We start from the raw sequence: 12,946 nt of genomic DNA, 5'->3' as shown, positions 1-12,946 counted from the left end.
TGTTAAAAAAAAAAAAAAAAAAACACAACAAAACTATATCATTTCTCAAGATTCTTTGGAAACATTTCTATGATTGCTTTCGTCTCCCAAAGGAATTTCACAGTATCTTTTTTTAGTGCTGTTTATTGCATTTATTAAGCCCCTTTGTGTTTTATCCCATTTCAGACTTCGGAGTTCTCAAATTACTAAATTAATTAGATTTACATAAAAAAAAGAAATAGACGAAAAACAAAGTAGATACCAAAGAAATTAATTTATTAGCTCTTGTTAATCGTGAAAAATTATCTGATAAAACAAATTCAGGTTTTTAAATATTATGTCGTATTTTTTTCTCATGGGTTCGGGCTAAAAGAATGTGTTCAACCATGTATGAGCACGGATTTAATCAAATTTACATCTATAGAAAATTTTGGCAAAATGTTTTGACAATTTGGGTAGGCTATTTGATATTCGTGTTATTTCATACTGAAACAAAAAATGTTAAGAGTAAATTAAGTTCCCTGACATAAACACTGAACAAGTCAAATAAATCGATTTTGCTCGTCGGACACTATATTTTGTTCTCTAGTTAAGCACCATTGTTACCATCTCTTGTTAAGCACCATTTGACTTCCAAATGACAAATTCTTACTTGACAACTACATAAGGAACAATTGAGAAATGTCTCATGGCTTGTTATAACCTGGAAACTAACATCATCCGGAATAGATCATAAAATGTTATGCTCTTATTTCCGTAAAAAGGACTAAAAGGAGATGAATATCCAGCTTTTTTAGGCAACAATAAAACGCTCCATTTCTTTCATAACAAATCTCAGCAGTGGAAAACCACCCTTCTATTGTAATACTTAATATTTACAGACCAATTCATAGATATTGAATGAGTGAATATATCAAAGAGATTTGAAATAAAAATTTTATTTAGCTCCATTCGTTCAAATGACCGTTACTAATGTCAATTTGTTGGTTCTACATTTTCAAGGTTTAGCATTATTTGGACAAAGTCAAAGTTTTTCGTTATTATTTTTTTACATGGTTCCAGGCTCCTGTTGTTACTGTAATTGATAGTAATTTAGACGAATCGCCTTTTAAAAAAGTCACTTTGATTTTACTGTCATTTAAGCCAGGCTCCTAGAAAGACAAGAATTACGGTAGCCAGCTTAGAGGCGCTTGGGGATAAGTGATGACAAAGTGGTTCGTTCCTTACCAGGACTTGCTAAGACAAAGCCAAAATCTTTTTCCTGAGTGTAACGTACATTTAATTAAAAAACAAGTTTTTATAACGGATTCCTTTGCAAGATGGTAACCTTGACAGAAAAATTGAGCAGCAGACAGCTTTAAAGTGCTTCAGCAGGGCTGGGGGGCATCAAAAACTCACAGCTTTCCATTACCAAAAGACCAAGTGTGCGCATGGTCAAGGAGCCCCTGACGTATGGGCCCACTAAAGCAGACATACTAGGCTTTCGAGCTGATACATGCAGCTCGTCAGTTCTGAAAGATAGTCTTAACTTTCCTGCAAGAATTTGCAGGGTATATTACAAAGAAAAACAAAAATAAAAGAGAGCCAACGTATATTGTTAATCTACCTTAGAAGAGTCAATAGGAATCAATATATAAACAGGACCTTTTCTATGTGTCGTCAGCAGAATTTTTTTTCCAAGTCGCTTCATAAAATACTTCATACTTCTCCTTTATGAATATATGTTCTGGGAAGTTGATCATGTCAGAAGTGCACTGTTGCAAACAGACATGATAGTACAAACTGAATATGCAACGCGAGTAAATCACGAGAGTTTGCAATTTAAGTTAACAACATTCAAGTTGCTTCAGACACAGAACGGTTTTTCTAGTAGATATCTTATTTTATCCTTGTTGACTAGTTCAATTTTAATCTTAACTTAAGTTCCAAATTAATTAACTCAAGTACCAAAAACAATGAAACCTGAATATTTGAATTAGTTAGTGGATACTTCAACAACCATGTGGATCCAGTAAAATTAATAAAAACTGGAATTCAATTTTTATGAAAAAGCAGTCCATATGCAGTTATGTAGGTTTTAGTAGTACTGGGACCAAATTAAAAATAAAAGAAAAAGAAATGTAAGTGAAAATTAGCAAAAATAAGCTAAAAACATAAGACACAAATATCTTTAAAAAGTGTAGCTTCCCTTAAAAGTTGTATAGTGGGGCCGTTAAACGGAAAACATCACTAGAATCGTGTACTTCCGACAAAAAGCACCAAAATTGGTGGATATATAAATTAAAGCACGGGGAATCCAATGGTGACAGGAATCACGTCAAGCGAACGCTCAAAAGTACCTTTACGAACACTTGAAGCGCTAAAAAATCGAAAGTTTACCATTCTCTCAACAGACACGTCAAAACTTCTGACAATACGTTTTAAGATATGGAGATTGCAATGGTGGCTATATAAAAAGCAAAGAATTGCTTTGAATCGCACGAAAGAGCGCTAAAAAAAAGCGCACAAAGCGCAAAATAGAAGCGTCAATTTCATGGATTTCAAAGACTGGCAAAAACATAGTTTAGAGTACTAGAAGTTCGACTATTACAAGAAGCAGCTCGAGTTTGTCTGTCCAGGTGCGTATTTGGTTGATGCCAGATAAGTATGGATAGGGAAAGTTGGTAGTAATGATGGGAGCTTTAAAAGTAGAAATGGCCATGGATTCAGTGATTGGAGAAGTGCTGAGTAGAGGTGGATGGGGACAAGCATTGACTGATACAGGAGTTTTTACGGCATTGAGAGATGACGCACTAGAAAAGGGTAGTAACGTTAATTGCTCTCAGTATGCCTGTGAAGTTACCATTGTCGCACTCGAGGAATTAAAGTGGCGAACATTTTGCACACTAGTCGAGTTAGATGATGATAAAATGAAGGACTTGATTAGTTGGGCAGAGTAGTACAAAGCAATGAATCTCAATTTTGCGTCCTGGAATCTGGTGATTAGACTAATCAATCTGCTACTTGTTCTGGTTAAGTCGCTTCAAACCGGTGATTATCATTTATACGTTACAGCCATTATCGAAATAGTCCCGCTCTCTTTTATCCTTGATCATCAAAACTATGGCCGATGTTTGTCTGTATTCGGAAATGGTAACAATGACCGTCGGAAATGGTAAATGGTAAATGGAATTTGTCGGAAATGGTAACAATGACCGAAGAATTCCGAAATGTGAAGGAACAGCGGACTACAGAACATAACGAAATGGGCTTGGCATTTCAGAAGAGGTTGCGGAAGAATACTAAAAATCTTGTGAATACCCTAATACAATGATGTAATCCTTTCGAAAGTATGTATAACAGTTTCGTTTCATTCAACTCCGGGAGAGTACCCCATTTTCGTAGCATCGGTAGTTACCACAGTCAGGAAATTGTTGGTAAATCCCAGTATGATACTTTTGTGGCAGAGCGTTAAAAACCCTACTGATTCACTGATACGCCAAAGCAAGATAAAATTACTTTCAACTCCCATTCCATCATCGATACCGAAGTAGAAATCGATCCTTCAGAAGGTCAAGTCAGATTCAACCCTATTTGCTTAACTTTATATTGGCTGTAACACAAGAGTCGCTGACTTAAAAAGATTTTTCAAAGACGAGAACCGCCCTTTTCCTCCTTCAATCTCTGATTAGCGTAATCTGAGATCGGCACGAAGTCTGATACTGTAGCTCTGCTCAAAGTTAATTCTTCTGAAGTTGTGACCGAGGAACCTCACGTCGATTCCAAGATTTTGATGGTACTGTAATAATCCGCGCTATAAAGCCAAAAAGCAAGACGTTTAGCGTCAAAGACGTCCATCTTTGACGTTTATAAGTCCGAAAGCTTGAAAACGTCTGCACGAGAAAAACACGGCAAGCCTATGTATCAGACAAAGGTTAAAGAAAGGATGCAAATTCAAAAAAAACTGGACTAGTTTTTCAGTGATCAGACCACAAGCACAGCCTATTCGAGTTCATGACAAAAAAGATTTGCGACACTGTAACCAATCCTTTAGTTGTCGCGACTTCTGCTTATAGTGCTTATAGTGCAAGAAGCACTATTCCAACTGACTTTGCTGAAATTCATCATAGCAACCACAAGGAGGGAGATAGCAGGAGTCCTACACTCCCTTCATCAAGCGCACTGCAACATAATATTGATCACAATCAGAACGGTTGATTCAGATGTAGTTGTTCTGCTCATCGCAAAGTACTTTCTTATTGAGGTTGATCAACTGTAGGTAGCCTACGGCAAAGAGAAGAGTTTCCGCTACATTCCTGTTCACGACATAGAAACTGCACTTGGCGAGGAAAAGGCGCAGTCACTGCTTTTTTATTCCATACTATAAGTGGATACGACACTGTGTCCGCATTCCTGTGGCATGACAAATGAGGGTTTTTTAAAGTATGGAAAGCACACGATCCCGAAGCACCGGTCTTAAACGACTTGTCTTCTCCTCTTCAAGGGCTCACTAAAAACGCCTTTGTACAGATGGGAAGCACACGGTCCCGCAGCGTCTAAAAACGTCTAAAAGGGTTAGTTTTTTTACTACTAAAACTTCATCCTTTATATAAAAAGGATGATCACATAAACTTCGGAGGGGGCTTATTGGTAATGAGAAGCTCTATTGCCCTTTTAACGATTCAGAGTAATCAGAGGGTGGACAACCCCCTCCCCTAAAACCTTGCATTTTCCCGTAATACATCTGATAGAAATTTGGAGATAGCCATTTTTTGTCGTAAAAACTTCGAAAGAGGCTCATTCAATCGCAAATTGTAAGGGCCAGTGCCCGTTTTAGCAGTCAAAAGTAATTGGAGGACAAGAAGCCCCTCCCACACCCATCAATTCCCAAAACATCCAAACACAATTTTTAGATAGCCATTTTGTTCAGCGTTGTTGAAAGGTCTGTAAATTATGTCTTTGACAACCTCACACCTTCTCAAGACCAGAACACGATTTACACTTTCCTGAAAAAAATTGCTATGGATTGTTAGTATAGTATGCATATACTGAGATATTATTCCTTAAAGTTTTAATAATTTGTAATTTATTAAATTTAAAATATTTAAACGTATTTTGTTTATTTAAATCATACAATAAATAGCCAAGTCAAACTCAAAACGAGCAAAAACTATGAAAAGGCCTTCAGCTCAATAGACAGGGCAAGTTTGTGGGAGATCATTCTTTATTACGGGATCCTAAGAAAATTTATCACAATTTTTTCATAACTCTTTATGAGGACAGTGAGTGCTGCATCAAGACACCCGTAGGTCAAACCCGATAATTTTGAATTCTATCTGGCGTCAAACAAGGCTGTGTCCGCCGTTACTTTTCGTGAAAAATTCTCCGCAACTCCGAGACCGATGGTATCAAAATTTCTTCCAAAGTGACAGTTGGTGACCTACACTTTGCACATGAAATTACACTGCTACAGTCATGCACGCAACGTCCACAAGAGCTTCTAAACAAAGTCAGAAAAAAAAGCTAGCCAACTTCGTCTAAAAATAAATTCGAACAAAACCAAAACAATGGCGACTACTGATTCCCCACTTCATATCAGATGTGGAACCGAGGAAATTTAACAGGTCGTAGAATTCAGGTAATTTTGAAGCATAGTGGAGAATACAGGGTCAATATCCAAAGAAATAATGACCAGAATAGGTCAGGCGAACTTTCAGCGAATCAGGCGAACTTCAATGGGCTCAAGCGCATATGGAAGTCGAACAATTACTCGACCCGGCTTAAGTTACACCTGTTCACCAGCAAAGGCATCCCGGTCCTACTTTACGCAGTCGAAACCTGGAGTTTGAACCAATAACAGCAAAGAGAGTCTTTATATTCGAGAACAATTGTTTTAGATTAATTTCAAACATTCATTTGTCAGGCAGAATCACTAATGAAAAAGTCCGCAAACTTGCCAACCATTCTCTGGTGACTGACATCATTAGAGCTCGGAGGTGTAGATAATTTGGCCATGTTCTCCGAATGCAGAATACTCAGATCCCAAAAGCCACTTTGCGCTGTGTCCATGCTTCACTCCAAACCCGACTGGGAAGACATATACGCAGTTACCCAATTCAGAAAAGATTGGAGAAGTCTTGTGGATGCCTTGGGTGCCTCTGACGGAACAGGCGGATCTGAGCTCTAAAGTCAGAAGGGTAAATGCTACAAGCTACCATTTATTTCATTGACATCCGAAGATTCTGTTGTTTTGTAATAAAATTAGAGGCTAGTCTAGATTAATTAGCTGCAGGAATATAAGGAACTTCAGCTGGGGATCTGATAACGAAGATAGGCGTATCCTCAAAAGCATTCAGGTTTCAGAGAAGTTCCAACATAAATTTAACATAATTCAAGGCTACATTTGAGCCCGTACGACTGGGGTAAGGGCCAATTAAATTAGGCAGTGAAGTCTATAGGGCTTTTACTACTTACTCCTGTTCTTCCTCTGCAGATATTACTGGAAAGATCTGACGTTTTCCAATTCCGGGAATCCCCGAAATAAAAAAAAAGAACAAATCTCAGGTAACGTTGCCAGATCCTTATTCGGATCAAAACTAAAGTTCCGTTTTAATTTATTAGTTACCACAGTAAAGTGATGATGAGACTCTCCTCTAGCAATGAAGGATGTGGGCTCTAATTGCTCTGTGGTAACTATGCAAAAAACCTTTAAATATAAAAACTGAAACACATCCATCGACAAATCGGGAAAGTAAGATAAGAAAGATGAGAATAAGCAGTTAGATTGAGAGTAATGCAAAATCATAATATTTTAAAGCAATAGTAACCAGTGATGCTGATGCAAAACGACAAATAAATAATAAAAAATTAAAGAATTCTTTTTAACTGATTACAGCCTGCAACTTTCCTAGTTGACGGTTTCAAATATACCGTATGGATAATTCGAAACATTTTTATGAATAATAACTAAGCTTTTAACTACATGCGCACCCGCATTTAGGATACGTTGATGCATCCCTACGTGTATATTAAAAAAAAAAAAAAAAAAAAAAAAAAAAAAAAAAAAAAAAAAAAAAAAAAAAAAAAAAACAAAGCCTTTCTGGAATACAAAACAACTTCTACTGACCATTCCATTTTTAAATGTCACCTTTTAAATGGTCTTAACTCAGGGTATATTGAAAACTCATTTCTCTATTCCGTCGTCGCATTGTTGAGCTTGCATAAGGGAGGCTATAATCAGAAACTTATGCAATGCCAAGAAGAAAAAACTTCAAACAAAATAACGCCGCTGGTATAAATCAAAGCTAACAGACATCACCAAGGCCGTATGTATGAGGGGATGGTCTGAACAATTCCTCCACCTCCTCCTTCATCCAAGACCCTCTATATATACGCTCCAAAATTTCTCACTTAAAATCGTATTAGCATATCTTGACACCAACCCCACCCGACATATTATTGGAGGAGGGGGAGGGAGCCCAGAGAATGAATTTGGGAAAAATACTAGGCTTTTCGCGTTTTCCTATACCAGTTTACAAGTAGGAAAAACTTATGGGCTTTAGGGTCCAAATCCCTTAACCCTCTCCCTTCCCAAGACAGGGACCAAACTGTCAGTCTTCCAAAAGGGGTTGATAGTCATCATTTATGAATTTCGCACTTAAAGGGTGGCACTAGCCTCTCAGTCCCTTTCCGAAAGGTTACACCAAACTAGAAATTCCCATTAAGATAAACCCAAGCACCTTCCCGCCCCCATTCCCCTGGGGTACTTTTACAATAAAGCACTATATTACACGCAAATACAAACGTTAAGACCCAAAAGAGAACATCCTTTCAAGTAGAAGACCTCGCCTTAATTCCATTGAAAAATCCTTAAAATTCCCCTCCCATCTCGAATTGTGTTCTTATTTATAAAAAAAAACTGGTAGTTTAAGACTATACTAAGATAAAAAGTAATGTCAGAACATCTAAACTAAATTTTAACACCCCGCGTACCTTTCGCTTTCAGTAGTATTCCATCTTTCGATTTCAGCTTTGAGGAAGCCTGACTGCTGTAAATATCGAAGACCATTAGGATTTGAGAGAAAGCGAACAAGTAGTGATGCATATTTTTCGCTTTCAGCAGATAAAGTATGATGAAATTCCATAACTGTTGTTAAAAACTCCTGCAAGAAGAGAACTTTAGCATAAAACCCCAAGAACAGTTAGCATCTTTATTGTAATACATATAATAGTCTACATTATGAGTTGTCCTGTTAAAGTACTTAACATATCATAGAATATAGTATCATCATGTAACTCTTATTAGTCATAATAGTGGTGAAAACAGGGTCATGTTTGAAAAAGTGACACGATGACATGACAACTTGTTTTCCGCAAAATGGCTAAAACGCTAGTTGCGTTACTGAGCCACAGCTGAGTTTTAAATACAAAACAAGACAGCATATGTATTAACTTATTTAACTCATAAATTACTTAATTTTAATTACCATCCTACTATTACACCGTCTTTCATTTATTAGTTGCACTCTTATCAGGTGCCCTTGAAGGAATAGTTCATTTATCTATTGTTTTGGTCTTTTCTGTTTTTTGTAATAATTTTCTTTTTATTTGACATAAGAAGAGACTTCGGTTCTTCTAGAGATTGCGATAGTCTTTGGGAATAAATATTATCTTATCTACCATATTTACCCACTAGAACAACTTTTATTCTAGTCGGACCTTTGATTTTTCAATTACTTCAGATATTTCTTATTTACCAAGCATGTATTTTTCTACCCAATTATATTTTGCGTTTGCAAGCATAAAATTCGTAATTTAGCAGATTGTTCATTCCATTTCTTATATCTCTATTTTCTCATATATTTTTTTTTATTTTAACATATTTTTCGTCAATACTTCCTACATAATTTACCATACTGACTATTGTACACTATATCTACGGAATTATTCCTTTTTCCATAGATTAAGCCCAACTACCGTTTCAATCCAATGTTTACAATACTTACTGGATACCTCATTCAATTTAAGCTTTTCTCCGAATCTTCGACATGAGTTTTTTTTCTTATGGTGAAATCTAGTGTTTGTATAAGTTCTGTTTGACGAGCTTTATGCGGATCTCGGGAGCTAATGTTTGCTTTTACTAGCGATAAATGGAAATACCTTGATGTGAATCAACACTGCAAATTGTTTCATAAGTCTTTTCGAATCTAAGTTTACCTTGAGCAAATGAGTAAGTTGAAACCAATGTTTCCAGGATTGAGTAAAAATAATGGATTCTAAAAATAAGTCTATAGCCTAGTAAATAATGAATGATTTTCTAATATAATGATTCTTTGAAAATTAGATAAAAAAAATTGTGTTTCAATAGTGAAACTTTAAAAAATAGATTTAGGCTGCAGAACTAAAGAGGCTCAAAGAAACTGATTTGAGCTTCATACCTTTGCCAAATCTTAATTTTTAAAGATTTAAAGAATTTGGAAAAGCGTTAGCGTAGTCTACCTATCACTGGTGTCAATAAGGGGACTGCAAAATGTATTTTTCAAATTTGAATCACCTTGATTTGAATCAACACTGCAAATTGTTTCATAAGTCATTTCGAATCTAAGTTTACTAAACTAATCAGCTTCTTATGGTACTAACTGCAGTATTACTAGGCACATACATATATTATGTGTGTGACGCATATGGTAATGATTATTACTATAATCATTATTTTTAGATGATTCTAAAAATATATCTAAAACCTTGTGTATTTGATACTCTGATATACATGATTGAATCATTTTCTAGCATAATGATTCTTTGAAAATTACAAGAAAACTTGTATTGACACGAAAGTCTTTTTTTGGTACTCTCAACGAAGAAACGAAAGAAAAACGATAAAATCACCCCCAAAAAATGAAAAATATTTTTTCCTGTGAAAAATTCACAGATTTAAAGCAAAAAAGCCAGGGTCGTTTCTGGGGGGTGTAGGGGAATTCTAGTCGGAGAAGGTATCTTTTGTGCTTATTACATACTCAAATTGTATTTGTCAAACTTTGGACATAGCCGATGCCTCCATCCCTCACGTAGTTAAAGGACTCAATACTGACCCAACCGCAAACCGTGGAAATCATTTTTCAAGCGTACACTGATTTTAAATACTTTTTTTATAGTTGGATCTATCACACACACAAAGAAAGGCTTTGGCTCCACATGTAACGGAACCCTGATTACTCCACTCTCTATAATCACAGGACTACCACACGCTCAAGGAGTCAAAAACAGGGACTTTAGGGACTTTTTTTTAGTGGAAATAGGGATCCTCCTGATAAAAAAAAGAACCAATAGGCACCTGATTCAGCTGGTGTTTATCGCAAAAGTGACATAATGAACATGATGGTTGATACTTATACCAAGCAAAAATTTTCGAAAAACTAAAACTTGAACATATATCCGAATCAGAGAGGAGAAAATAAAACCAAAATGTACCAAAAAATTTGTATCGTTCCAAAAATTTAAGATGTACCGCATTGTACCAGGACCTCTAAATCAAACCGAAAACGGTACACTTGTACCTAATTGTCAATACAATTGGGAATCCATTCAGACACTGAAAAGCCTGTCTTTCAATACTGACTGAACCGTGAGGAATAATTAGTTTATTCCAGATCAATACTACCAAAATAGGGCATTTTCTACCCTCAATTACCCTGTTCAATCTTTTGTCGACCCTATTCTGCTCCAAGGGAAATTCCCCACCACTAGTTTTCGTTCATCCAAAAGTAATTCAGTTTTTAAGCAAATAAGAAGGTTTACTGATTAAACTTTTTATTTAAACAGTAAGCTTCGAATAGACTTTGCCTTGGACATCTGGGCATGGTGTTCAAATACAGCTAGCCGCACTTAATATCACAGCATTGTAATAACATTTGAAAATCTGTTTTGTTTTCAGTTAAGTATTTTCAGGATTTAAACTTCAGCACAAAAAGCGTTGAGGAGAATGGTAGCCATCCTCATATTTGGCGAAATTTCTGTTCGCATTTAAGTTCTGGTACCGCCCCTTACTTCCATGAACAAAATGAAAAATTAATTGCACAATTGAATACAGTCTTTTTACTCATAACCGCAGCATCCCAGACATAACAGAAAGTAACAATTTCTACCCAGGCACGTACACGATAATGTTCTTGGGGAGAGGCGACATTATTTCTGAGAGGTGGTAAATAATCAAAAGCAGCTCAAGATAATTCGGATATTATTATGAAAAAGTAAGCAATTAAAAAAAAACGTTAGCACCTCAATATTTTGGGGAAGGGTTTGTTCTTCAGCCAAACCCCCCTCTCCCTACCCGTGTTATTAATACCTGTTCCTCATCTATAAAGTCTCACTTTCCTGGAAAAGAGCTAACATCTAAAATGGATTTCAGGATCAAGATCGGACTGAATTGCTACTTTTTTCAGGTCAGTTGGCAGGTAGAATGAATTATCAGCTTGGCTGGTAGAATTGAACTAAATTTTATTTCATTCCTTCCTCTGGTGTATAAAAATTTTTAATTGAATAATAAATTTTTCTAGCTTGTCTTTTTTCTGAATATTCTCTTCAGAGAATATTTTTATTTTGTAGTTACCAAGCAGGTCAATAACCTAGCTAAGCTAACCGACGCAAGCTTTTCATTAAATTAAAAGAACCAGAATTCCTTTTTAAAATAGATATTCAATTTCATCCAGGCAAAGGACTATAGACACGTCCCATTTCAATTAGTCAAAGCTATACATCTGCAAACAAAATTAATGACAAAAAGTGTGTAAACGAGACTGAAGGCCTGTTTTTATTAAGAAACTATTATAGTAATTTATTCCTGATTGTTTTTAGCTTACCAAGCTTTTTTTGATGGATTGAGGCTAAGTAAAGAGGAAGTTCTAATCATTCAAAATAGATGTTGACTAGATCGGATTCGTGAGAAACGAACTTTTAATAAAACAAATCAAATTCTAAGTAAAATACACAACACAAGAACTACACTAACCAAAAAGAAATGAAAGAAAACTTGAGAGGTAATATACTAGTCGTTTCGAAAAATTCCAAAAACGAATTCTTTATGATGCGCTATTACTGTTATACACAGTGTAAAAACTTGAAAAGATATTGACTCATCCTAATTAAAGTAATTTATGATATTTATTTCACTTAACAAGCCCCTCTCAGAAGCGTCAATGACCAAAAACGTTTAAAATAGGAGATTTTAACCGATTTTTCAGACTGAACGGTCATTCTAACCAACTTGTCTTGCCGACGTAAGTATTCGTTAAAGAACTGTAACACTGCAGCAAAAGTCTACCTTTAGGTTCTATCTTCTGGTCAAAAACACTACATTTGTTTGGAACAGTCGGGTGTAACCCGAGCTTTGAAATGTGCTCTAAATTTTTTTTAAGATTTATCTGTTTTTCTCATGTTTCGATTTTGTAAAAAAAAAATCGATGCCTCCATGCCTCGTTTTTTTTTAGTTTCAGATCCAAATTTATGGAACAACTTATATGGTTTTGCTTTTTTAAATATTTATCAAGTGAACAGACAGCAATTTGTGGAATGACTAAAGCTAAAGTAAATGGAAGTAGGACTTCCATTTTTATGACTTCCAAATTTGCGGTGGAGCAAATCTAACTAGATAAAGACTAGATCCTCAAATGCCCATTGCCCCCATGCCCCAGGGGCTGAACTTTAAAGACCTACCAATGACCCACGTCCCCTGGCATGTGGTGGGGACCAGTGGTATGGCTCAGCAACTGTTATTTTGATGCAATTTTACAGATTTTTACCGAATATTGGTGAGACAAGTAGGAGAGAATGACCAGTGAGTCGGAAAAATCAATACCCCCTCCCACTGCCTCCTCAAAGATTTGGTTATTGACGCTTCTAAGAGTGGCTTGTAAAACGAAATGAATAAGTTAAATGGGGATACTAATCAACACACATTTTTTACAGAGCAATAGCTCTAGTATATTAATTT

The 12,946-nt window shown here is 35.9% G+C and overlaps 1 protein-coding gene across 5 annotated transcripts in view; it reads right to left on the bottom strand.

Moving 5' to 3' along the window:
- LOC136032922 (rapamycin-insensitive companion of mTOR-like) overlaps nucleotides 1-12,946 on the bottom strand; it is a 167,492-nt gene that overhangs the window by 86,205 nt on the left and 68,341 nt on the right. For all 5 annotated transcript variants that reach the window (XM_065713389.1, XM_065713386.1, XM_065713387.1 and 2 more), the window contains exon 14: nucleotides 7,951-8,120. In XM_065713389.1, the coding sequence (XP_065569461.1) occupies nucleotides 7,951-8,120 (170 nt within the window). The remainder of the gene's footprint in view (nucleotides 1-7,950; nucleotides 8,121-12,946) is intronic.

The sequence above is a fragment of the Artemia franciscana genome, chromosome 11 (genome assembly GCF_032884065.1).
Source record: "Artemia franciscana chromosome 11, ASM3288406v1, whole genome shotgun sequence".
NCBI lineage: Eukaryota > Metazoa > Arthropoda > Branchiopoda > Anostraca > Artemiidae > Artemia > Artemia franciscana.
Note: the sequence above shows the minus strand (reverse complement) of the source record. Positions and strands in the feature narration are given on the sequence as shown.